The sequence below is a fragment of the Dama dama genome, chromosome 13 (genome assembly GCF_033118175.1).
Source record: "Dama dama isolate Ldn47 chromosome 13, ASM3311817v1, whole genome shotgun sequence".
Classification (NCBI taxonomy): domain Eukaryota; kingdom Metazoa; phylum Chordata; class Mammalia; order Artiodactyla; family Cervidae; genus Dama; species Dama dama.
Window position 1 is genome coordinate 53,106,003 of NC_083693.1, and position 25,838 is coordinate 53,131,840.

Consider the following 25,838-nt stretch of genomic DNA (forward strand, 5'->3'; position numbering starts at 1 on the left):
AGATGACCAACTATTTCCACAGGATAAGAATCATTATCAAAGCTTGTTATAAAATATTAACAATGCTATCCTGGTACTCTAAATATACATATTTGCTTAATCGGCTATCTCCTCTGTTATACAGGTGTGTGAAATATCACATAACATGCTTATACCTTAAGGTCATCACATTCCATATCTTCCCTGGGTTTACTCCACTGTTTTAAGTATTCCATATACTTTTTCTTTTCTTCACGCAACTTCTCTCTTTCCTAAAATGAAAGGTCAATAAAAATTCTTATGAGATATTTATAAGGCAGCACCGGCATCACCTTGGAACTAGTAGGAAACACAAATACTTGCACCCTACCTAGATCTCTTGAACTAGGAACTCTAGGGTTGGGACCCAGCAATTGATGTATTAATAAGCTCTTTTGGGGATTCTGCTGTACATAAAAGTGTGAAAACCACTGATCAAAACAATGCCTATCTGATAGAACTGCTACAAAGTTGAAAGATGTTTGACAACATAGCAACTCCTGGATAAACATGAATTCAATCTGACCTTGTCTATAGCAGTGCTTTCTCTACTTTAAATCAATTAGATCTCAAGTGAAGAGATAAGAAATTATAAGAGTACCTAAAATACCCCCCCATATTTGTAATACATTAGTTTTCAAGATTCATTTAAACCTGACTAACTGCCTAGAGACACACAGAGGGGACAGTAAGTAAAAGCAATATTAGAGTACAATTGGTGGACTTTTTGCTCAGTGGTCTTTTGACAACTTTTCTTCTTGGTTCTGGTATTTGAAACTGCAGGATAAATATTGACCCTAAAAAGTCTCTGGTAAGGCAGAATGTAAACAAAATATTTGTTATAATTATTTCTAATAAATATACATTAGCTATGTAATAACATATATGTTTAATGCATGTTAATATTCTTTCTTTAAAATTTAGTAACACTGAAAGTAAACAGGTGGACACTTCTCAAGTTTAACAGAAAACACCTAGACAGTTACAGAACTTACCTGTGCTTTGAGTGGCCTGCTGAAATAAGCCCTCCCTCCACCCGAATAATTCTTGTAGGGTGTAATAAGATGGGTATTTTCATTCACTGTTGCTAACAGTATACATAAGTACAACACATCTGACAAACAAATACCTATGTTTACCAGGTACAGAAAGTTTTTAACATGCTCTTACCCTTTGACCTAATATTTCACTTCTACAAATGAATCCAGAGACACAATCCTTGTAAAGTGCTTACCTGTATCTATTTGATTAAATATTACATGTAGTCACTAAAAATTTCACATTACTTAGTTTATTTAGTAGCAGGACAGAATGTTCATAATAATGTTAAACAAAATATATATATATACAAAATTATAAATGCTGGATCTTATTCTTTAAGTGCCACAATAAGGATTAGAAATAAATTAATCAAAGCAATAATGCTATCTCTAAATATTACCATTTAGATTACAAGTGGTTTTTTTTTCCTTGTATTCTACACTTTCTGGAGTAAACACATACCAGACACTCCCTACCTCCACCCAAGGGCCTATCTGAAATAATTCAAGAAACACATGCAATTTAAATGAACATAATATATAACATGATCACCTAGGGTACTTGTGGTGGTTTAGTCGCTAAGTCGTGTCCGACTCTTGCGACCCCATGGGGTGTAGACCACTAGGCTCCTCTGTCCATGGGATTCTTCAGGTAAGAATACTGGAGTGGGTTGCCATGTCCTTCTCCAAGGGGACTTATGAATATCCAGAAAACCAATGACAATGACGAACTTCAGAAGAGACCAACTATAGAATTCTCTACGAAATATCTACCATTGAAGATGATAATCAAAGATTTGCGGTAACAAAGATATTTATTCTTCAAGGAAAATAAGAACACTATACTAATTCTTATTGCTCATACATTTTGTTGTATTTTTCTAACAATGTAGCTTTCTTCTGAAAGTTTTACTTCCCTAAATATGGAAATCTAAACAATGAAGAAAAGCAACGTTAGAATTGTACTTCGGAAGAGGCTCTGAGGTGTAAAGTCACTCATATACATTGAACCTTAAATCATTCATTAAATTTTCCAAGGAAAATGGAGATATCCCAAAACAGTTTATCAGTGCTCTATGTACAACTATAAATGTAAATGAGAGTTATAAAAGTATTTTAAAATTAACCATGAATTTAAATATACAAAATGTTGAATACTATTTTCTATTTGTGGAGAGTATAACTAATATACTTGGATATACCTTTTCTCTTTCTATTTTAAGCCTCTCTTTTTCTTCTTTCTTCTTCAGTCTCTCTTCTTCAACAATTTTCTTCAATTCTTCCTTCTTTTTCTCTTTATCCTCCTTTTCTTTTTTCTTTGCCTCTAGGGCATCTGCTTTTTCTCTTTTTAATTTAGCCTTTTCAAAAGCTGTGGAGAAGATCAGACTTAGAATTATACACAGACAGAAAATAACACACTTTTTAAATGTAACAAAAGAACCTCAGAAATATTTTAAGGTTTAAATGAGATCAAGAAAACCTCACAGAGGGAGTCAGCTGGTGATTAAAACGGGAAGAGCGAGTCCTCTCTGCTGACGACAAACTTCTACCATAGGACAAACACAAACCTGCCTTTCAAAGCCTTGCTACTCAAAGTGTGGTCCTAAGACCAGCAGCAAGGTACCACCTTGTTGGAAATGCAGAATCTTTTCTTCCACTCAGGCCTACTAATTTAGAATCTTCATTTTAGTAAGATTCCCAAGTGATTCATGAATATAGTCACATTTGGGAAACAATGTTTTATAAGGCTGTAGGAATCAAACAAAAATGGCTAGAAACCGCCAACTTGTGCTTAATCGAGCATTAGGTCAGTTTAACAGAGGATATGTTATACCTCGAAATGTTGTTTTAAGAGATAAACAGAGGTCTCATTTATCAAAGAAATTAATAGTTATCTTGAGGGAAAAAACTAATCTTAAGAAAGACAAAACCAGAAATAAGACATTTTAGAAACATTCCCTACCTAGGCACAGAGAAATCCACTTTCCTGTAACTAAACAGTTTTTGGAGACAAAAAAAGGTATTAAGAGGGCAGACAACAAATGAAGGTGAAGGAATTAGAGACATTTATTAAGCCTCTTCTGTTTGCCAAGATCTTTGGTATATCCTTTGCACTAAAACTCACCCAGTGATTTCATTTCTTCTTGCTTTAAAAGTCTGTCTCTTTCTTTAGTAATTTTGTTCCTATAACCTGCAATAGTCTGTTTACTGGCAATGCTGTCCTCCTAAAAAAAATAAAATCAAAAACAAAACACACACATAAAACCCAAGAAACTAAAGTTGTAGAACCACAACTTTTACAAACTGGTCTACTTTTTTCTTACACTTCAAATAAAAAACGAAAAAATTTAAAGCCCTCATCAATTATACTTTCTTTATACTAAGGTTTTATTCTAAAATATAATTGAACTTTTAATAATTCTAATCATAGTAACATATAGAATATCAGTTAATACTGTAGTTCAACAAATTAGTACAAAAACCTCTCAGAAAAAACAACCAGTAATACATAAGGGGAGCCTTAAAAATATGCATTAGAAAAACAAACAAAAACATTCCAGGGTACTTAAACTACCTGGTGTAGACATCAAATAAGAAAGAGGCAGAGTAAACACACATCAGAGACATTTTTGTAGTCAATATTAAAGATATCAAGTTTATTTTTACTTTCTTTCTTGGTAGATTAAGGTCTCTAGCCTGCTTAATTGTGATATTATCTCTTATGTTTCAAATGACCTTTACATTTCAGTTCCATACTTTATTCCCTATATTTCATCCTGCTTTACATTTTAGTAACTGCTTACATTTCAGTATGAAACCCCTGTGGCATGAGACTCATATCTAACTCACACCTGAAACTTCTGCAAGCCTCACTGCTAAGCAGTTATCAACATACAGTACACCCTGTTCTTGTGTGAAGGAAAGTGTTCCTTCCTACAGGGTCCAGGGGTGAAGGGAGTCAAACCCTACTCTTAATTTTGGTTAGTTTTATTAAGAATTACTGAGTACTTTTTATCTGTTCTCTATTTACCTGACTAACAGATACTCGTTTAGGAGGTCTCCCTCTTCTTCTGTTAGCTGGACTGAAGATAAATGTGGGTGGATCATCAGGGAAGAAGTAAGAAAAATCTTGTTCTGATATTTTATACTTTGAAAGAGATGATTCCTTCATTTAAAAAAAAAAGAGAAGACACAGGGTACAATAATAACACATTAGTAAATCATATATAGATAAGCTCTAACATGTCATATGATTACTGTTAAAAACCAGGTCAAAAGCACTAGAATTTTATGTGTATTGTGTAGTAACATACATTTTACTTCTTGATCCTTTTAAAAATTGCATAATTAATCAGCTTTACCAGGAAGAAAACTACAATTCAAAGGATTTCTTCACCATAAAATTTGCAAGAATGCTTCAACGGTTTCCTGAATTCTAAAATTATCTCAAAATTTCACTTATACAATAATCTTTTTTGTTTGCTTTTGACTAATTTTGTACGAGGCTTTCTAGTAAATAAATAATCCATATATTAAATATTAAAAAATACACTATATTAAATCAATAAATTTTTCTTAGCCTAACTGCTGAACGTTTAGACTTCCCCCTCCAGTTTGAAGTGATAACTTAAATACTTTATGTATCAAATTTTAAAGCTGGTCTGGATAAAAGCAGAAATATTGATAAATTTCTATAAAGTTTCAACTCAAAATTGAAGTTCATAGAAGTCAACCTCATTTTTACTGTAAGTTGTGTGGTTCCTGGATATCTGCTAAAATCAAGAGTTTTCTTTCCTTCTACTTTCATCCATGTCCAACTCTAAACTTGTTATTTTCGATTAGCAATTCTGAAGGTAAGTTTTGGTCTAACAGCAAAGACTACCTTCTTTCTTCCTCTCCAAAAAAAATGCTATTTACAGAAATACAGAAAATGTGATGATATAAATTTTAAGTTATTAATAAAATAGGATTGCTTCTACTGGGAATTCAATTTACTATATAATATTTTTACTTTTGGTATAACATAGCTTTTAATACCTAACACAGTAAATGAAGAATTCATTAAGATTTCACATTAAATTCCATTAAGATGGCTGTCTACTGTACCACTTAAATAACCTGTGAATATTCCACGTGCAGTGTGGGAGACTGGGTTCCATCCCTAGGTTAGGAAGATCCCCCAGAGAAGGGAACAGCTACCCACTCCAATATTCTGGCCTGGAGAACTCTATGGACTGTATAGTCCATGTGGTTGCAAAGAGTCAAACATGACTGAGCAACTTTCACTTCATAAAGAACAGATAAGTATGAGTGGATGGCTTCTTCTGAAACACATACCCAAAAAGGATCAAATAGGCTTTAATATATTAACTGCCAAGGTATCCTTATTCACACACACAACACGCACAATAAAAAAATTCCACATCTTCGTGTTCTTGCAGGTATTCCTAACAACAGTCTACATTTACTATACTGGTTATCAAACTTGGCTGTTTTAAGGGTGTGTGTGTGTGTGTACAAGTATACCAGAATATCCACTAACCATATCTTTCACCATACTAGGTATCAAACTTGGTTGTTTTAAGGGTGTGTGTGTGTGTGTACAAGTATACTAGAATAGCCACTAACCATCCTTCATTATACTCATAAGAGAAAAATGTTTACTATAACTTTAATTTTTATTTATTAAGTAAAGTTGAACTTTTCAAACTTATTGACTTTATTTTCCTTGGTTAAAACTTATGTCCATCACCATTTGTTCCTTAATTGGGCTATTTTTGTTCGTTGATGTGGAAGAAATCTTATAAAATGAGATGAACTGGCCAACTGGCTATTTATGATACACATAAGCGGCTTTACACACATTCATTGACTGTCTATCAAATGTCAGGCACTGTTCTAGCCATTTATCACAAGTGTCTAAATCATCAACTTTTTTTTTTTTTCTGAGCCACAAGGGAAGCCCAAGAATACTGGAGTGGGTGAAAGTGAAGTCGCTCAGTCGTGTCCGACTCCATAGACTGTAGCCTACCAGGATCCTCAGTTCATGGGATTTTCCAGGCAAAAATACTGGAGTGGGTTGCCATTTCCTTCTCCTAAATCATCAACTTTTTTAAGCATCATTTTACATGACTACCTGTTCAATACTATAGACAGAAGAATACTTAAATCATGTTCTCTTATCAAGAAAAACACTTTAAAAATTCTTTCAGATGATTTTACCTTACATGTTTTCAAGTTTTTATACTTCATCCACTGTAAGTTTTGATGTCTGTTTTTCTAATGGAGTGCTCATGTTTTATAATTGATTTGAGCTCCTCAATGTATTCACTCAAAGTATCGTTCCCTTCAGCACTTGCCCTTTAAATCTGTTCATGACATTTTTAATTCTACATAAGTTCATATTGTCAAATCAATCTCATCTTTGGTATTTCTTTTCTATTGCTCCACCTAAGTACTTTAGCATAAATAACATTAAGATTTATTTTATGTCCTTTTTATTTTTTGAGTTAGACCCAACATTTTTCCAGATAGATCCAACTATTTTCCAAGTAGTTAACCAAGTGTCCCAGTTCTATTTATCTTTCTCTCTAGAGATGTGAAATACTACTTTTCACATAAACTCAAATACCCTTTTCCTTCATATCTTTTCTCTTGATGTAATATATACATATGATGAAATGCACAAATCTTAGGCATACAGTAGCTGACTTTTGACACATGCATAATTTCTCTAATCCATTCTATTGTTTTACTTAGATAATGTCTCTCTCCCAATATAAGTATTTCTTTTTTTTTTTTTAAGTATTTCTCATTTAAAAACACTAGTTTTATTTTACCATTTAACTTTTTACTTGAGTATACAATATGAGGTTCCTAAACTTGATTTTTTCCCTCTAAATAGTTATTAATGAAATATAATCTATCTGCTTAGTATTGGTCTCTGAGATTCTTTTTATTATATATATTATCTTCTTACCTAGTAGGATCTATTTTAGCATTGTTCTTTGGATCTTTTTTTCTGAGCCAGCATTACACTATTAGAAAACTCTAGTTGCACTACCCATTCACCTTTTTTTTTTGGCCGTGCAGCTTGTGGGATCTTAGTTCCCTGACCAGGGATCGAATCTGAGCCTCGTGTAATGGAAATGCAGAGTTCTAACCACTGTACTGCCAGGGAATTTCCCCCATAGTTTTCCGTTTACTCACATTTATCGTGGTTGACCTTTTTATACAAGGAGAACAGTGGAAGTAACTGAGGCATCTAGCATGTCTAGCAATTGCATAAAAACAGTTATTTAATCCAGTGAATACAAAGAAAATTACTAAAAACTGGCTCCAGATAAAGAAAGCTATTTTCAAGCAACTTTGGAGTAACATTTCTGCAATGTTACAACCTTATAACACTATTCATTTTTCTCTTTCTTCCTTCTTTTCAACAAATAATATCACTGTTCTAACTACCTTAATTTTAATGACTCCATCTTGTGGTTCACAGTGTTGCTTCAGAAAAAGCTTTAGTTTATCACGAGAAAATAGGTGTTTTCTCCGGCTATAAGGAAAAGAAGGAGAAAGAAAAAAGTGTTAATATCCAAGAATTCAATCTGAGCTCCATAATCTCTTTAGATCCATAATTCAATTTCAAACCTAGGAAAAGAACATTTCATTTTCCAATAGTATTTATAAGTTACAAGAAACTTATACAGAAGTATTTATGTTACTATTTCATTAAACAAAAATGATGGAGAGAATATATATATATATTTATATGTAAAGAAGTATTTATGTAGAATGTTATAAGATCTACTTGAGTGGATCTACCATAAAAGTCTATTACAAAAGCAGTATATACATTTGTTGCTTAGGAACCACTTAGAAATCAAATAAACCTCAAGGAAAATACACTACACAGAGTAAACCAAATATTATAAAATTAGATGATCATCCCTACAAGTATTACCATTAAAATTCTTAACATAATCAAAATTCACAGACTACCATGTAGTCAGTTCAGTTCAGTTCATTCACTCAGTCGTGTCCAACTCTTTGTGACCCCATGAATCGCAACACGCCAGGCCTCCCTGTCCATCACCAACTCCCGGAGTTTACTCAAACTCATGTCCATCGAGTCGGTGATGCCATCCAGCCATCTCATCCTCTGTCGTCCCCTTCTCCTCCTGCCCCCAATCCCTCCCAGCATCAGGGTCTTTTCCAATGAGTCAACTCTTCGCATGAGGTGGCCAAAGTATTGGAGTTTCAGCTTCAGCATCAGTCCTTCCAATGAACACCCAGGACTGATCTTTAGGATGGACTGGTTGGATCTCCTTGCAGTCCAAGGGACTCTCAAGAGTCTTCTCCAACACCACAGTTCAAAAGCATCAATTTTTCGGCGCTCAGCTTTCTTCACAGTCCAACTCTCACATCCATATGTGACCACTGGAAAAACCATAACCTTGACTAGACGGACCTTTGTTGGCAAAGTAATGTCTCTGCTTTTTATTTATTTATTTTTTGTCTCTGCTTTTTAATATGCTGTCTAGGTTGGTCATAACTTTCCTTCCAAGGAGCATATGTCTTTTAATTTCATGGCTGCAGTCACCATCTGCAGTGATTTTGGAGCCCAAAAAAATAAAGACTGACACTGTTTCCACTGTTTCCCCATCTATTTGCCATGAAGTGATGCGACCAGATGCCATGATCTTAGTTTTCTGAATGCTGAGCTCACATAGTGCTACATAAATCAACATTCAAATGGATATTGTGAACAGAAGTGAACATGGGTTTTATCAAATTGTAAAATATTTTGTATTTAAACATCATATGGCAGCCAGCAAATTCATGAGATTAAAATTAAAGAGTGAGAATGATTAAAACTAAAAATACTCTATTTTTCATTTTCCTTAGGCTCCAAATTAAAAAACAGCAACCACAATAGTACCATTACCACACACAGAAGACAAAAAAATAAACATACAAGTATTTCTAGAAAGGTTCTGGAAAGAAGGCAAATATTTCAATTGAATTTAATGTATTCCTTTTCAAAAAACGCTATGTTAAAAGTTTCTATGAGTAAACAAACAATATAGGAGTTCTTAAGTAATGGCCCTCCCCAAAATACGTATTTTTTCCTAAACTATAGGAAGGACTACATGAAAAAGAAGTCTGAAAAAGGAGCCCAGCACCATATACTAACTGAAAGTAACTATCTTTTGGCTGTTAACTAAATACACTAGTTCTCAAGAAATGTATTGTTCTACATGGCACCTATTAGCCATATTTTTTTAATAAATAAAATTAAAATAAAAACTTCAATTCTGCACTATTACTAGCCACACTTCCATCATACTAGACAGCACACATATAACCTTTCTGTCACTGAAGGAAGCCCTCCTTGTCAGAGCTACTCTATCATAGTAAGGCTACCTTACAGGAATATTACTATTTCTTTATTATAGGTATAGTATTATCATTTGATGCTAATAAAGAGCTGCAAGTCAATTAAGTCTTCTGTTATCAAGCATAACTTTCCCATCTTATAATCTCTGGTCCACCAATTAAGAAGAAAATGAGTTAATAAGACCGTAACCAAGATCTAGCAGAATTATATTTAAAGTATAAGCCAAAATTTAAATAGAAAAGTGAAAAATATTAAACAGGGGATTACATTATATAAAAAACATATCTTGAGCTAAAAGCAAAAAAAGGAAAAAACTCAGTAAAACTATACTATTCATTGGTCCATAAACTGAACAATATAATTATTCTACTTTAAACCAGCATAGAGAAGATATGGAATTTTACCTGATTTGTGTTGCCTTAACAATAGCACACTCATACAATTCTTTTTTAGTGGGTTGCACCTTGTACTTGAATAATAAGGGATCAACTACATCTTTTTTCTTTCTAAAAAAAAGCAAAGATATGAATAAGTTAATAATTTGTTTAGAAACAAGATATTTTAAATGAAATCTAGTTTTGAAAAACATACTATAACAGAATTGAATGCATTTAGCTTTTAATTATGATTTTATAAGTTACTGATATGCCTCACTATTTTATTAGCCAAAATAGTACAAAGCGCTATTTTATGTTAGATAGGTACTTTAATTGCTCATTCAATAAGTTTTCCTTGAGTGAAGCAATTAACTACAGATAAGTAAGCAGAATACCCAGTTTAGACAAATTTATAAACAAACAAATAGCTCTGGATTTACTTCTTCTTGGATTTACTTTCTTCTTCCTAGCTATGTAATCCAAGAGCAAAAGTGAGATAATATAGTTTACCTTGCTTCAAGAACTAGCAAAGGGCTACACATTTAATTCCCACCCCCACCAATTTCTCATTTTTTCCTCCCTTTGAGGGTACATTCATTCATCCATCCATCCATCCATTCACTAAATAGTTCAGAGCATACAGTGTGCCAAATACTAATCAAGACGAAGGATTCAGTGGTGAGCAGAACAGAAACACAGTAAGGAGACACCCAAAATACACAACAGGGTGGGGTGAGCTGCTATGAAGGGAATGAGTACAGAGTGAAAGGTCCTATCTCATACAGGGTGATGGTCCCCAATAAATGGACCGGGTAGGCCTTCCGAAAAGTTAACATGCAAGCAGAGATCTGAAAGAAATGAGTGAGCAACTCATGAGAAAAACCTTGGGGAATATGAGTTTTTAAAGTAAGAGAGAAAGAGTGTGTAAAGGTCCTGACAGAGAAGCATGCATGGTTTGCACAAGAAGCAGAATAAACAGTGAGAAAAAAAAAAGGTCCAGTCAGAGAGGTGAAAGCTGGGACAGGTGATGGGGTCACCATGAAGGGCTTTAAATTTTACTCTGAGTAAAGACACCAGAGGATTCTGAATACTGGTGTGAGGATGATTTAACTTAACACTTCTGAAGGATCATCTTGGCTGTAAACAGGGGGATAGAGTGAAAACGGGGATATCAGTGGGAAAACTGCAATACAATAGACTGAGTAGAAAAAAATGTTGGCAGGACAGAATAAGGTAGTAGAGTGAAATGGTTAGATTCTAGAAAAGCTGCCTCTAGAATGCCAGTGTATATGTAAAGGGGATATAAGTGGAGGTTATAGAGAAAAAAATGATATGAAAGGATGATAAAGAGAAGCATAGGGCAATGAAAGTAAGATACAAAGTGATACAAATAGAGTACACACACTGCAGAGTCAATCTATAGGGATTTATATGACTTTCTCTGAGAACACTCAGCTGACCAAAACTGTCAATTGACTGAATTTCAGAGTTAGTTTCTCTACTACATGTACTATAAAGTGAAACATAAAGCTCAGAAAGTTACAGTTTCTTTACTATATACACCATAAAGTGAAAAATAAAGTACAGAATGAATTTTCCCAAGTAAACAAAAGTGGAATGCGTAAGTGTAAGTGAATGAAGTGAGCTTCAATTGCTCTTCAATAGCTGACTAGAATTAACTAGGTAAATTTCAGTTTTGCAAACTCTAACATGTGTTGTTGAACCATATTGTTTAGATGCACAGTATATACCAGTGTATGGTTAGAAAGAAGAAAAAGTTACTTCAGTGGGTTACCAGTACCCAATCTGACATACATTCATACATAATATATACACTTGTTTATTTATTTAAGCTGTGTGTGGCTTGTGGGAACTTATTTCCCCAATCAGGGACTGAACCTGGGCCCCTGTCAGTGAAAATGTGGACAGCCAAAGAATTCATACATTTCAAAAGCTGATAAAAATCACTTACCCATTTTGAAAAGAACTGTTTTGTGTTTCTGAATCATCACTATCACTGATGATAATAGTCTCTCCATCTATACTGCTGACATGTCCATTAGCAAAACCATTTTGGTGTGATGGAGGGAGGACTTCCAAAATCCTGCACTGTAATCTGAAAGAAAATGAGACATTTAAAAACATAAATCATTTGACATTTTATAATCAAACATTTCAGAGCAATCTATTTTGAACAAGTAAAAAGCAACTTTGTAGAAACTATGGGTGATTAATATAATCAATTTAGCACAAAAGAAAGCCATCAATTTAAGAAACACCCAATTTAAGTAAAGGTTAGCTACAATTTAAAACAATACAAACTTATTTTAAAAGTCAGTCTATCAAGATTCTTAGCAATTATATTTATCACTAAAGTTTAGAAAATCAAATATTGCATAATATCTCATTATACAGATTGGTATTATGAGAATTTTTTTAAAGCATTCAATATTTTAAATTCTGAAATTCTGATCATAACCTTTCTCATAGTAACATTTATTGTGATTTCTGATCTCTGGAAAGCTTCCTACTCACTAACTCTACCCTACTTTGGCTTCCCTTACCTCTGCCTGCTGTATCTGGATTTTATGGGCTGCAATTTCAGACTCACTCACCACAACTGAAATATTCCTCAATCTCATTTTTACTGTGCCAATTTTCAATTGATAAGTAATTTAAACTTGGTATAGCCCTACAATTGAACATTATTCAGCAAAAAATAGGAATGAAATACTGATACATGCTATAGTATGGATGAACCTTTAGAACATTATGGTAAATTAAAGAAACAAGACTGAAATGGTCATATAATATATGATCCCATTTATATGAAACATTCAGAACAGGGAAAGTAGATGAGTGATTGCAAGGAACCTGAAGGTAAAGGGGAATAAGGGAGAAGGTGAAAGAGGAGCGTAATTGGCAGTGACTGCTGAGTATAGGCTTCCTTTGCAGTGTTAAAAATGTTCTAAAATCAGTTTGTAGTGATGGCTGTACAATTCTATGAATATACTAAAAGCCACTGAACTATATACTTTAAATGGGTGACTTCTATGGTATGTGAAATATATCCTAAGTTGCTAAAAAACAAAAGTCACAAGTAATAGCAAGGTATAGGTGGGGCAGAGAGTAAAGAATCTGCCTACAGTGCAGGAGACCTGGGTTCAATTCCTGGGTTGGGAAGATCTCTTGGAGAAGGAAATGGCAACCCACTCCAGTATTCTTGTCTGGAAAATCCCATCGACAGAGGAGCCTGGCGGGCTGCAGTCCATGGGGTCGCAAAGAGTCGATCACAACTGAACGACTAACACACACTAACTGAGAAAAAGAGAGAGCACTTCTGGAATTTTATCTATGGCTCCTCTACAGGTCTCAGGCAATCCAGGGTATTAACTAACTAAGAATATGTGAGGCACATATACACCTACCCATGGGATAAATCCCTAGTCTCTGAGAAACAGTGGCTCAAAATTAGACAGTCTACTCACTGTGTCATTCATTTGGTTATCCCATACCATAAACAAATTTTGATACATTGTGGGCGTTTTTAAAGCTGCCTGTCCACTCAACCCTCCTCTTCCAAGAACTTCATTCCCTCCATACTCCACCTGTATTAATAGTAGAGCTGACCTGCTTCCACAAGACCCTGGCCAGAGTCAGTTGCTACCCGGTGGGTACCTTTTTGCTGAGTCAATCTATCTTTTCCAAGATTTAAATATTTGCAATCGAAAAGTAAAAACCAGCTCCTCTCCCATCATGGAATCTGTATGATGTAAAATCCCAGGGCTGCCAGCAGCCATGTCTTCCGCCACGTGCAACAGGTCACTGTGCAGTGAGAGAAGAGAGGAGAGACGGCAAGGGTTCCAGAGGCAGCTCGTTCTCTTACTCCTGCTGCACCTCGCCCAGTCTCAAGTTTACTTGTTTATTATCTTTCCTTTGATCCTATAAACTCATAATCTGGCCTTTTGCCTACATTTTCAAAGTAAAATGTTGTATTTATAGTCAAAACAGAAGCATATAATTCCAGAAAGACAAACAGTATATTTAGAGCTGACTCATTTTGGGAAGCTGATTGAAGTTTACAAGATAACTGAACTTATTTTCATTAGTGTACATTTTAGCATATGCTTGCTTATATTCTCCTTTAGGAGAACATCTTAAGTATCCCCAACAAAAATTAGTATTGCTATTTGTTGTTGTTTCATCACTAAATCATGTCTGACTCTTTTGCGATCCCATAGATTATAGCCCACCAGGCTCTTCTGTCCATGAGATTTCCCAGGGAAGAATACTGGAGTGGGTTGGCAGAGGAAATCAAGACCATGGATTCCCTGCTAGGAATTCTGCACTATACACAAATAGAAGAAAACAACTCGTTCTACAGAACCCTGAAGTTTAATAATCAATAAAATATAGACTATGTGGGTAAATACAAAACCCTTAAGCATTTTATCTTCTTCCCTCAATTCATTTCAAGCATCATATATGATTCCTTACTAATCTACTTCTAAATAAGAATTGAGGAAAGACTCAAATTATTAAAACCAGAAGTAAAAGTTGGAAAAGATTATAACAGAATACCATGAATTGTACACTAACAAACTGGATAACCTACATGAAATGGATAAGTTCTTAGCAACATACAAATTGACTTAAGAAGAAGTAGAAAATCTAAATGGATCTGTAACTATTAGGAGGGCTGAATCAGTAATCAAAAACATCCCAACAAAGAAATGTACAGGACCAGATGGTTTCACTGGTAGGTTCTACCAAACTTTTAAAACATTAATACCAAGTCTTCTCAAAATCTTCCAAAAGACTGAAAAGGAGAGAACAGTTCTTAACTTATTTCCTAAGGCCAGCATTACCCTGATACACAAACCAGACAAAAAAACAAAAGAAACCTTAAAACTAAAAATAAAACAAAAACCAAACTAATTCAAAAATGGGCCAAGGATCTAAACAGACATTTCTCCAAAAGGGATACAAATGGCCAATGCACATGAAAAAATGCTCAGCATCATTAGTCATAAAGGAAATGAAAAATCAAAACTGCAATGAGACACCATTTCATACCCACTAAGATGGCTATTATTAAAAAAAAAGAAAGTATTGAGAAGGATAGAGAAACTGGAACCCTTGTACACTAGTGGTGGGAATGTAAACTGATGCAGCTGCTATGGAAAACAATATGGCAGTTACTAAAAAAATTAGAGAATTATCATATGACGCAGCAATTCCCCTTCCCAGCACACCCCAAAGAACTGAAAATAGGAACTCAACAGATACTTGTACACCAATGTTCATAATGACATTATTCACAACGGCCAAAAGGTAGAAACAACTCAAGTATCTATCAACAAATGAATAGATTAAAAAACGCAGTATATACACATACAATAGTATTCAGCCGTAAAAAGGGATAAAATTCTGATGTATATTACAATACAGATGAACCTTGGAAACATTATGCTCAGTGAAATAAGCCAAACACAAAAAACCAAAATTTTTTTTTTTTAGTGGTTTTTGCCATACATTGACATGAATCAGCCATGGATTTACATGTGTTTCCCATGCCGACCCCTCTCCCCCCGCCTCCCTCTCCATCCCATCCCTCTGGGTCTTCCCAGTGCACCAGCCCTGAGCACTTGTCTCATGCATCCAACCTGGGCTGGTGATCTGAAAAAAACAAATATTTAAAAAAAAAAAAACAAATATTTTATGACTTCACTTATTTAAGTAGGCAAATTCGCAGAGACTTAAAGTAGAATAAAGGTTACCAGGGGCAGAAAGGAGGGAGAAATGGGGAGCTATTGCTTAACGGGTACAGAGTTTCTGTTTGGGATGATGAAAAAGTTCTTGAAATAGTAGTGATGGTTACACAACACTGTGAATGTATTTAATGTCACTTAGCTATACACTTAGAAATGATTACAATGGTAAAGTTTATGTTTATTTACCACAACTGAGAAAAAAAACAAACTTTTTTTTTTGTCCCAACAGTGAAGCTGAAGAAGGCCCAATTACCAAGCCTACCAAGCCAATGGAAATAGTGTCAAAAGAACTGCAGGTCAACTTTCATCACTGGCTGATAGAAACAAACCAGTGTTTCTAAAGAGGAACATCTACAGGAAATTATGTAGTCTGATGGTTAAAAAGTTCTGTAATTTAAGTGACATGAACTGCACAAAAATAAGCAATAGTGAAATGGAACCAACTTTGATGGGCCTAGATATGACATGCAGGGATCATACGGCTGAGTAACAGGAGGTGATAAAGGAGGCTTTTCACGAACCTGCAACAAGCTTCTTTAAATTAGAAAAATAGGTGGTTTTCATTTGGCAGAGTCTAGGTACGTGCCCTTCGGAGAAGGCAATGGCAACCCACTCCACTATTCTTGCCTGGAGAATCCCAGGGACAGTGGAGCCTGGTGGGCTTCTGTCTAAGGGGTCACATAGAGTCGGACACGACTGAAGTGACTTAGCAGCAGCAGCAGCAGGTACGTGGCAGGAGTGGCTGCCATCAGAGAAAAAATAAATGCATCTATGCTGGGCACAGGGACAGTTGGTGTGGTGCCTAAATGGTCTGATAGCCCACTGAAGGGAACAGTCTATGATTCCTGTGGGGCCCACAGAGCTACAGTAATTTAAGAGCTAATTAATTTAAAACTAAAAGAAAATTAACATACAGAAATACAATTCCCTGGCAGAGAAATAAGGGAGAAGGAAACAGTACAGCTTTATAGAGACATTGCTTCAGTTAAGTTCAGTCGCTCAGTCGTGTCTGACTCTTTGCGCCCCCATGAACCGCAGCACGCCAGGCCTCCCTGTCCATCACCAACTCCTGGAGTTTACCCAAACTCATGTCCATTGTGTCGGTGATGCCATCCAACCATCTCATCCTCTGTCGTCCCCTTCTCCTCCTGCCCTCAATCATTCTCAGCATCATGGTCTTTTCAAATGAGTCAGCTCTTCGCATGAGGTGGCCTAAGTATTGGAGTTTCAGCTTCAGCATCAGTCCTTCCAATGAACACCCAGGACTGATCTCCTTCAGGATGGACTGGTTGGATCTCCTTGCAGTCCAAGGGACTCTCAAGAGTCTTCAACACCACAGTTCAAAAGCATCACTTCTTCGGCGCTCAGCTTTCTTTACAGTCCAACTCTCACATCCATACATGACCACTGGAAAAACCAAAGCCTTGACTAGACGGACCTTTGTTGACAAAGTAATGTCTCTGCTTTTTAATATGCTGTCTAGATTGGTCATAACTTTCCTTCCAAGCAGTAAGCGTCTTTTAATTCCATGGCTGCAGTCACCATCTGCAGTGATTTCGGAGCCCCCCAAAATAAAATCTGCCACTGTTTCCACTGTTTCCCCATCTATTTGCCATGAAGTGATGCGACCGGATGCCATGATCTGAGTTTTCTGAATGTTGAGCTTTAAGCCAACGTTTTCACTCTCCTCTTTCACTTTTATCAAGAGGCTCTTTAGTTCTTCATCACTTTCTGCCATAAGGGTGGTATGGTCATCTGCGTATCTGAGGTTATTGATATTTCTCCCAGCAATCTTGATTCCAGCTTGTGATTCCTCCAGCCCAGCGTTTCTCATGATGTACTCTGCATATAAGTTAAATGAGCAGACTGACAATATACAGCCTTGACGTACTCCTTTTCCTATTTGGAACCAGTCTGTTGTTCCATGTCCAGTTCTAACTGTTGCTTCCTGACCTGCATACAGGTTTCTCAAGAGGCAGGTCAGGTGGTCTGGTATTCCCATCTCTTTCAGAATTTTCCAGAGTTTGATGTGATCCACACAGTCAAAGACTTTGGCATAGTCAATAAAGCAGAAATATATATTTTTCTGGAACTCTCTCGCTTTTTTGATGATCCAGCAGATGTTGGCTATTTGATCTCTGGTTCCTCTGCCTTTCCTAAAACCAGGTTGAACAGCTGGAAGTTCACGGTTCACGTACAGCTGAAGCCTGGCTTGGAGATATTTAAGCATTACTTTACTAGTGTGTGAAATGAGTGCAACTGTGAGGTAGTTTGGGCATGCTTTGGCATGGCCTTTCTTTGGGAATGGAATGAAAACTGATCTTTTCCCGTCCTGTGGCCACTGCTGAGTTTTCCAAGAGACACTGCTTATAATGTAGTAAATGTTTTATATATAAATTATACTAGTTACTATCAGTGCTACTATCACTTCGCACCACACCCAAACCATAGGTCAAGTTCTGCTAATCTAATCAAGGCTGTGCCTCTCACTGGTGCCTGTCTAAACTTCAGTTAACTGCAAGAAGTCAAGTCAACATGTTCTAATAGATTTCCAGAGACTCTCTTTCAAATCCACTTGCTGTAATTTCTTAGTTCTAGGGAGTTTAAACCCCCAAAAGATTGGGGTTTAAAAAACGGTTAAAGAATCATGAGTTAAGACCCAGTTAGTGGGTCTTGGGGAGAAGGCAATGGCACCCCACTCCAGTACTCTCGCCTGGAAAATCCCATGGACGGAGGAGCCTGGTGGGCTGCCGTCTGTGGGGTTGCACAGAGTCAGACATGACTGAGCAACTTCACTTTCACTTTCATGCACTGGAGAAGGAAATGGCAACCCACTCCAGTGTTCTTGCCTGGAGGATCCCAGGGACGGGGGAGCCTGGTGGGCTGCTGTCTGTGGGGTCGCACAGAGTCGGACACGACCGACGTGACTTAGCAGCAACAGCAGCAGTGGGTCTTGGAGAGTATGGCAACTCTAAAATCATGCTCCATTATTTGAGGACAGAGTAGAGAATGACAGGGACAGGGGACCCTGGTAGGCTGCCATCTATGGGGTCACACAGAGTCAGACACGACTGAAGCGACTTAGCAGCGGCAGAGAATGACAATCAAGAGATGGTCCTTATTATTACTAGAGCTCCTGTGTTAAGTACATAATTGACACAAAGTTCTCTCCTCGTATCAACTCCTCAAGGGACACATTTTTCAGAAGATGAAATTCAGAGTCAGAGAAGTTAAATCATTTGCTTATAGTCACACAACCAATAATGGTATGATGTGACTCTGAAGCCCATATATCTTCTAATCTTCCACTCTATTACTGGAGGTAAGGGGAACACAACACTATGTTGACACAAGAGTAGTTCAGAGCTTTAAGCCCAAGTAGTCAAGAGGCACTTTTGGAGCCTCTCCAAAACACATTTCAAACTTAAAACATGTTTCAGAATGAAAGCAAGTCTGTGGAACAGCAGCAAGCACAGGATGAGGATATAGCAGAAGTTAGTCATAAATTTCTAATAGTGACCAGGTAAAATGGAAACAGTCTTTTATTAGAATATTCTGGAATGGTATATGTCTTCCCCCACAAAAGTTGTTTTTAATAGTCATTTAGTAATAGTTATAGTTCAATTTGGGGCTTCCCATATGGTACTAGTGGTAAGGAACATGTCTGCCAATGCAGGAGACGTAAGAAATGTAGATTCGATCCCTGGGTTGGGAAGATCCCCTGAAGGAGGGCATGGCAACCCACTCCAGTATTGTTGCCTGGAAAATCCCAAGGACAGAGAAACCTGGTGGGCTATAGTTCATGGGTCACAGAATCAGACATGACGGAAGCAACTTTGCACACATGCATGCACATAGTTCAATTTATATCCCAAAATACAAATTAATTAATATAAAAGTAAATTCTAGAATTGAAACATGCATTTACAAGGCATTTGGGTAGAAGATAATTAATTAACAGCAAAAGAAAAGATGACTAGAAACCCGGGGAGACCTGCTTGACATAAAAGATTGCCCTTCTCTGTTTGGGTCTCTAAAAATGGAAAATGCTGAACTGATGGCATGCTTCACACCTGCTTACCTGTGCTACCTTTTATTTCCTTGAAATATAGGTGCCAAGAACATTTATTTTTAAAATGTTGTGCTTGAATAATTACTTCAAATTTATAGGTAGAAACAGAGTAAAACCTGCTTAATTTGAAGTTTAGAGTTTAAAAAAACTCAAGGTTAAGTGATACCTCATTTTAAGTGGAGGAAACTAGACCACTCAACAAGTTTGCTGCTTCAAACAAAAAGACTGTGAATTATGTTGATCACTTGTCAGTGGGGAAGAAGAGGTCAGGAAAGGTTGCTTTGTTTGTAATCTCTCACTTTTTAGACAAATTGATCAGAGCAGCTCAAAGAATGTTTCATCCTGAACTGCTCTGAGACTCTTTGCGGACCTGAGAACCACATCTTATTATTTCTCCAATTGGCATTTGACTTATTATAAGCCTAAATATCCTAAGACAACTAGAATCATTAGATTCTTACTAAAGACTAAATCTTTTATTAAAAGATATATATAGCGAATAAAAATCTCTAGAAAGAAAAATTCTAGATTTAAGATATGGGCTATATCCTACATATCTCTAAAGTTTCAAACACTTGCATGTTAGCAATATACTGTTTAAACTCTTTAGTATTCAAAATTATCATGTTAAAGCCACATGATTAAGCTTGGTTGAAGTATCAGTCAAATTAATGAAAGTGGCACCAAAATACTTTATGCAAAATTCCAACTAGTGTATTCAAGTTAATAGTTATTTAAGGTGTTTGTGGGCTCAGCTTTATGCTGATGCCAACAAAAACAATAACCTTGTGAGGAGGAAAGACCAACATATGCAGATCAGAAAAAACAAAACATTAAACATAATGAAAAGCCACGACAGACTCAGCAGCAAGTCACTTCAGTTCAAAATGATAGTAGTACTTTAGAGCACTTAACTTGGCCTCAGTGTGAGGCAAGGAAGAGAAGCAGGCCTTCTTGCCTTTCCTCTATTTTACTGCCATCCTGAACAAAGAAAACAATGTCACAACCTTGGGATGAAAGAGCAGAACAGGGGAAAAAGCCTGGGTTCCTGACAACTTTGTGGACCTGCCTTTATACTACAACTTCTGCACCTGGTTCTATGTGAGACAGAAATTCCTATTTTGTTAATGCCACTAATATTTGTCCTATTATAGGCACACGAGTCAAATACCAGCTGATAAGGAAAAGTGATATGAGCAATCCATCAGGTATTCTATTTATTAAACAGTAATCAGTTTATAACTTGACATATGTTAAATTTATTTTGAGTCAGAATACTGTATTCTTCAATTCAGCCAAAAAAGCTGAGTTAAGATTTTCAAACTTGAAAGTTACCTTGTCATTGGCAATACAGATTTTTCAAGTCAGATTTGTTCCAGAAAACAAAGTCTGAAGTAGGAAAATAAGTTTAACAACCTCTGATTTGTGGGTGTGGCATAAAAGAGCAATATGAAAGATCCTTACAGTGATAGAAATATTCTGTACCGTGATATAATAATGTCAATATCCTGGTTGTGATACTGCACCAGCGGGGGAAATTCTGTATTATTCTGAGTTATTTTACAACATCATGTGATTCGACAGTTATATCAAAATAGAAAGTTTAGTTTAAAAATGCTAATGATAAACATTAGGAAAATATTAACTCTAATTAAAAGCATTCATTTCACATCATGGGGGAAAAATCAGTAAAACATGGAAGTAATATATACGTATCACTAAAAAGCTGTAATAAAGAATGACCCTGTAGTTTTGGCAGGACAGTCATACAGTTCAATAGAAGGGAGTTCAGAGATAGACCCAAAATTCCATTTACATTCATAGTCTGGAAGGGGCAAAATTATGAGGACAGAAAACAGATCGCTGGTTGCCTGAGTCTAGAAGATGGAGGTAAAGGGTGACTACAAAGAGGCACAAATACCACTGCAGGGGGCAGGGGTTCGATCCAGGGTCAGGGGAACTAAGATCCATGTGGTCAGTAACAAGAGGCACAAAGAAATAGTAAAAATGTTTTATATCTTATTGGGATGGATTACACAACTATGCATCAAAAGTCAGAACTATACACTAAAAAGGATAAATTTTATCAGAAGAAAGTAAGGTACCTTGAAAGTGAAAGTCTCTCAGTCGTGTCTGATTCTTTGCGACCCCATGGACTACACAGTTCATGGAATTCTCCAGGCCTGAATACTGGAGTGAATAGCCTTTTCCTTCTCCAGGGGATCTTCCCAACCCAGTGATCGAACCCAGGTCTCCCACATTGCAGGTGGATTCTTTACCAGCTGAGCCACAAGGGAAGCTCAATGTACTTTAATTAAAATTAATTAGCTTACTACTTAGCATAAAGTCCTATCTGAATGTAAGTTATTCATTTTATTCTTTAATGTAAAAGAATAGAATTTGTTTCCATTTCAACATCACAAAAATTCACCTTAAAATCCCTGTTTTTCATAGAAAGAAGTTCAATATATTGGTGTTCTTACAACTTGAGATAGCCAAATCAATCAAAATCAGATGACTTCTGTCTATAAAAATAGTGTATAAAAAATTACAAGAATTTGCAAAGAGATTTTAATATAACAAACTAAGATGACAAAATTATACTTTTACTCCCTGCATTCTCAGATTCTTTGAGCTAGAAGCTCAAACAGAATAATCCGAATACTTTTTGTTATCCTTATGGTCAATAAGCATTTTTAATATGATAACAATGAAATCAACATGCTGAATCACTAAGAAGTAGATAAACAAAAATACAAACACATCTTTATAAAGATAAAAGGTAAATATCAGCCCATCTAGTGCTAATCACAGGAAATCAATAATGAAGTACTAAATTAATTTGGCATTACAGTACCTTTTATTTGGAATGTGAAGTCAAGTGGGCCTTAGGAAGGAAGCATCACTACCGACAAAGTTAGTGCAGGTAACGGAATTCCAGTTGAGCTATTTGAAATCCTAAAAGATGATGCTGTGAAAGTGGTGCACTCAATATGCCAGCAAATTTGGAAAACTCAGCATTGGACATAGGACTGGAAAAGTTCCGTTTTCTTTCCAATCCCAAAGAAAGGCAATGCCAAAGAATGCTCAAACTACCACACAATTGCACTCACTTCACACACTAGTAAAGTAATGCTCAAAATGCCCCAAGCCAGGCTTCAACAGTATGCGAACCATGAACTTCCAGATGTTCAAGCTGGATTTAGAAAAGCCAGAGGAACCAGAGATCAAATTGCCAATACCTGTTGGATCATCAAAAAAGCAAGAGAGTTCCAGAAAAACATCTATTTCTGCTTTATTGACTACGCCAAAGCCTTTGACTGTGTGGATCACATCAAACTCTGGAAAATTCTGAAAGAGATGGGAATACCAGACCACCTGACCTGCCTCTTGAGAAATGTGGATGCAGGTCAGGAAGCAACAATTAGAACTGGACATGGAACAACAGACTGGTTCCAAATGGGGAAGGGAGTACGTCAAGGCTGCATATTGTCACCCTGCTTATTTAACTTATATGCAGAGTACATCATGAGAAATGCTGGGCTGGATGAAGGACAAGCTGGAATCAAGATTGCTGGGAGAAATATCAATAACTTCAGATATGCAGATGACACCACCCTTATGGTAGAAAGTGAAGAAGAACTAAAGAGCCTCTTGATGAAAGTGAAAGAGGAGAGTGAAAAAGTTGGCTTAAAGCTCAACATTCAGAAAACTAAGATCATGGCATCTGGTCCCATCACTTCATGGCAAATAGATGGGGAAACAGTGGAAACATTGGCTGACTTTATTTTTGGGGGCTCCAAAATCACTGCAGATGGTGACTGCAGCCATGAAATTAAAAGACACTTGCTCCTTGGAACAAAAGTTGCAACCAACCTAGATAGCATATTGAAAAGCAGAGACATTACTTTGTCAACAAAGGTCCATCTAGTCAAAGCTATGGTTTTTCCAGTAGTCATGTATGGATGTGAGAGTTGGACTATAAAGAAAGCTGAGTGCCGAAGAATTGATGCTTTTGAACCGTGGTGTTGGAGAAGACTCTTGAGAGTCCCTTGGACTGCAAGGAGATCCAACCAGTCCATCCTAAAGGAAATCAGTCCTGGGTGTTCATTGGAAGGACTGATGCTGAAGCTGAAACTCCAATACTTTGGCCATCTTATGCGAAGAACTGACTCTCTGAAAAGACCTGATGCTGGGAAAGATTAAAGGCAGGAGGAGACGGGGACAACAGAGGATGAGATGGTTGGATGGCATCACCGACTCAATGGACATGAGTTTGAGTTGGCGATGGACAGGGAGGCTTGGCATGCTGCAGTTCATGGGGTTGCAAAGAGTTAGACACAACTGAGTGACTGAACTGAACTGGATTGACATGTATCACCATATAAGCTTAAAGCATATAACATGCTGGTTTTTTTTTTTTTTACAGTTACCAATGAAGATTTTATTCAAGCTTAAAGTAAAAAGTAATTTTAGTTAAGAAAAATGAAGTACCAGATAAACTGTAACATATAGTTATTTTAACTTAGAAATATCAAAACAGGAATTCTTGATTCTCTAAGTGGTGGTCTCTGCAAAATGGAGCTTAAAGAAATCTTTTACATTACCAATTTGATAAAATAATCTGCTGACCACGATCTGTCATCTCCTCTTACTATGAGCTTCTGGGAGAGTCCAAGCTATTTTAAGGCCAATTTGTGTTTTTCTTTCTTCTCCCCTTCCCTGACTTGACCATTTCTCCCTGCTACCCTCCTGTTAAACGCCCCCCACCCACACCCCACCCACCAAGGAAGAACTCCTGACATCCAAGCCTTTCTTTTCTTCTTTGTGGATCCTGAAGAAGTCTGCTCATGGTAATAATATAGATTTGGCTGGGTCAAAAGGAAACAGTGTTAAGACTTTTTCTTCACCAAAATCTTATTTTGGAGATATTCCCACTCTTCTCAACGTAACAGCTATGGTCACTATATTCATCCTCTACTGAAAAGGGGAGGGAATTTCAAAGGAGACTAAGTATGTTGTATTCAGCTGTTAACGGGATTTTAAAAGCACAATGTGAACATCAGGCTTTTGGCGTATTTTAAATATGAAATTCTCAAAAGTGCTTTTCCATGAAGGAAACCTTATTCTAAACTGGTGCTGTGGGTAGTGCCCCTCTCCCCTCCCTGTTTAACATGCTGGTTTGATTCACATATATAGTGAAATGATTACCACAGTAGGTTCAGCTAACATTCAGCATCTCATATAACACCCAGCGGTTCATAAGTTAAAAAAAAAAAAAAAGAAAATTCTTGTGATGAGAATTCTTGGATTTACTTTTAACAGCCTTCCTGTATATCATAGAGCAGTGTTAACCATAGTCATCATGTTGTACATTATATCCCTAGTACTTATTTATCTTATAACTGGGAGTGTATACCTTCTGACTGTTGTTTTTTAGTTGCTAAGTCATGTCTGACGCTTCTGTGACCCCATGGACTATAGTTCACCAGGCTCATCTGTCCATGGGATTTCCCAGGCAAGAATACTGGAGAAAGTTACCAGTTCCTTCTTCAGGGGATCTTCTGACCCAGGGACCGAGCCCACATCTCCTGCATCTCCTGCATTGGCAGGCTGATTCTTTACCACTGAGCTACCAGGGAAGCCCACCTTTTGACTACCCTTCCTCCATTCTCCTTCCCTCTATGTCCTCTTAATGCATTTATCTTATTCAATCCTTCATTAGTCACTCATATGTATTTTGCTTATCTTTGCCCTAAAAATTCTACTCCTACTACCAACAGGCTATATAATGCTAAGAGAACAATAAGTACTAATGCTTTTCTGACACTTGATTAACCACTTGCATCTAATACAGTGATTTTCAGATAATTGAATTTAAGTGACTAAAATAAAAAATGACTCAAAATTATTCCAGCAAGTTTTATTTTCTTTACAGCACTCATCAGTATCTGAAATTATCCTGATTTGTGTTTCTCTCTCTTGTACTTGAATGTAAGTCACTAGTCCTTGTCTTACTCACTACCCTCTTCCCAATACTTACAACAGCACTGAGCACGCAATGTTCAATAAATGAATTACAAAAAATTTGACTTTGTATAATACTAAATCAGAATATTCCCTACCACCTCTAAGTAAAAGTCATAAACTGTTGTATTT

General features: G+C 36.4%; 1 protein-coding gene across 1 annotated transcript in view; it reads right to left on the bottom strand.

Moving 5' to 3' along the window:
* Positions 1-25,838, bottom strand: part of BAZ1A (bromodomain adjacent to zinc finger domain 1A) — an 84,359-nt gene that overhangs the window by 33,467 nt on the left and 25,054 nt on the right. The window contains exons 4-10 of the mRNA XM_061159157.1: positions 11,806-11,949; positions 9,861-9,962; positions 7,524-7,611; positions 4,090-4,224; positions 3,184-3,283; positions 2,261-2,427; positions 156-251 (exon numbers count right to left, since the gene is read on the bottom strand). Of these exons, the coding sequence (XP_061015140.1) occupies positions 156-251; positions 2,261-2,427; positions 3,184-3,283; positions 4,090-4,224; positions 7,524-7,611; positions 9,861-9,962; positions 11,806-11,949 (832 nt within the window). The remainder of the gene's footprint in view (positions 1-155; positions 252-2,260; positions 2,428-3,183; positions 3,284-4,089; positions 4,225-7,523; positions 7,612-9,860; positions 9,963-11,805; positions 11,950-25,838) is intronic.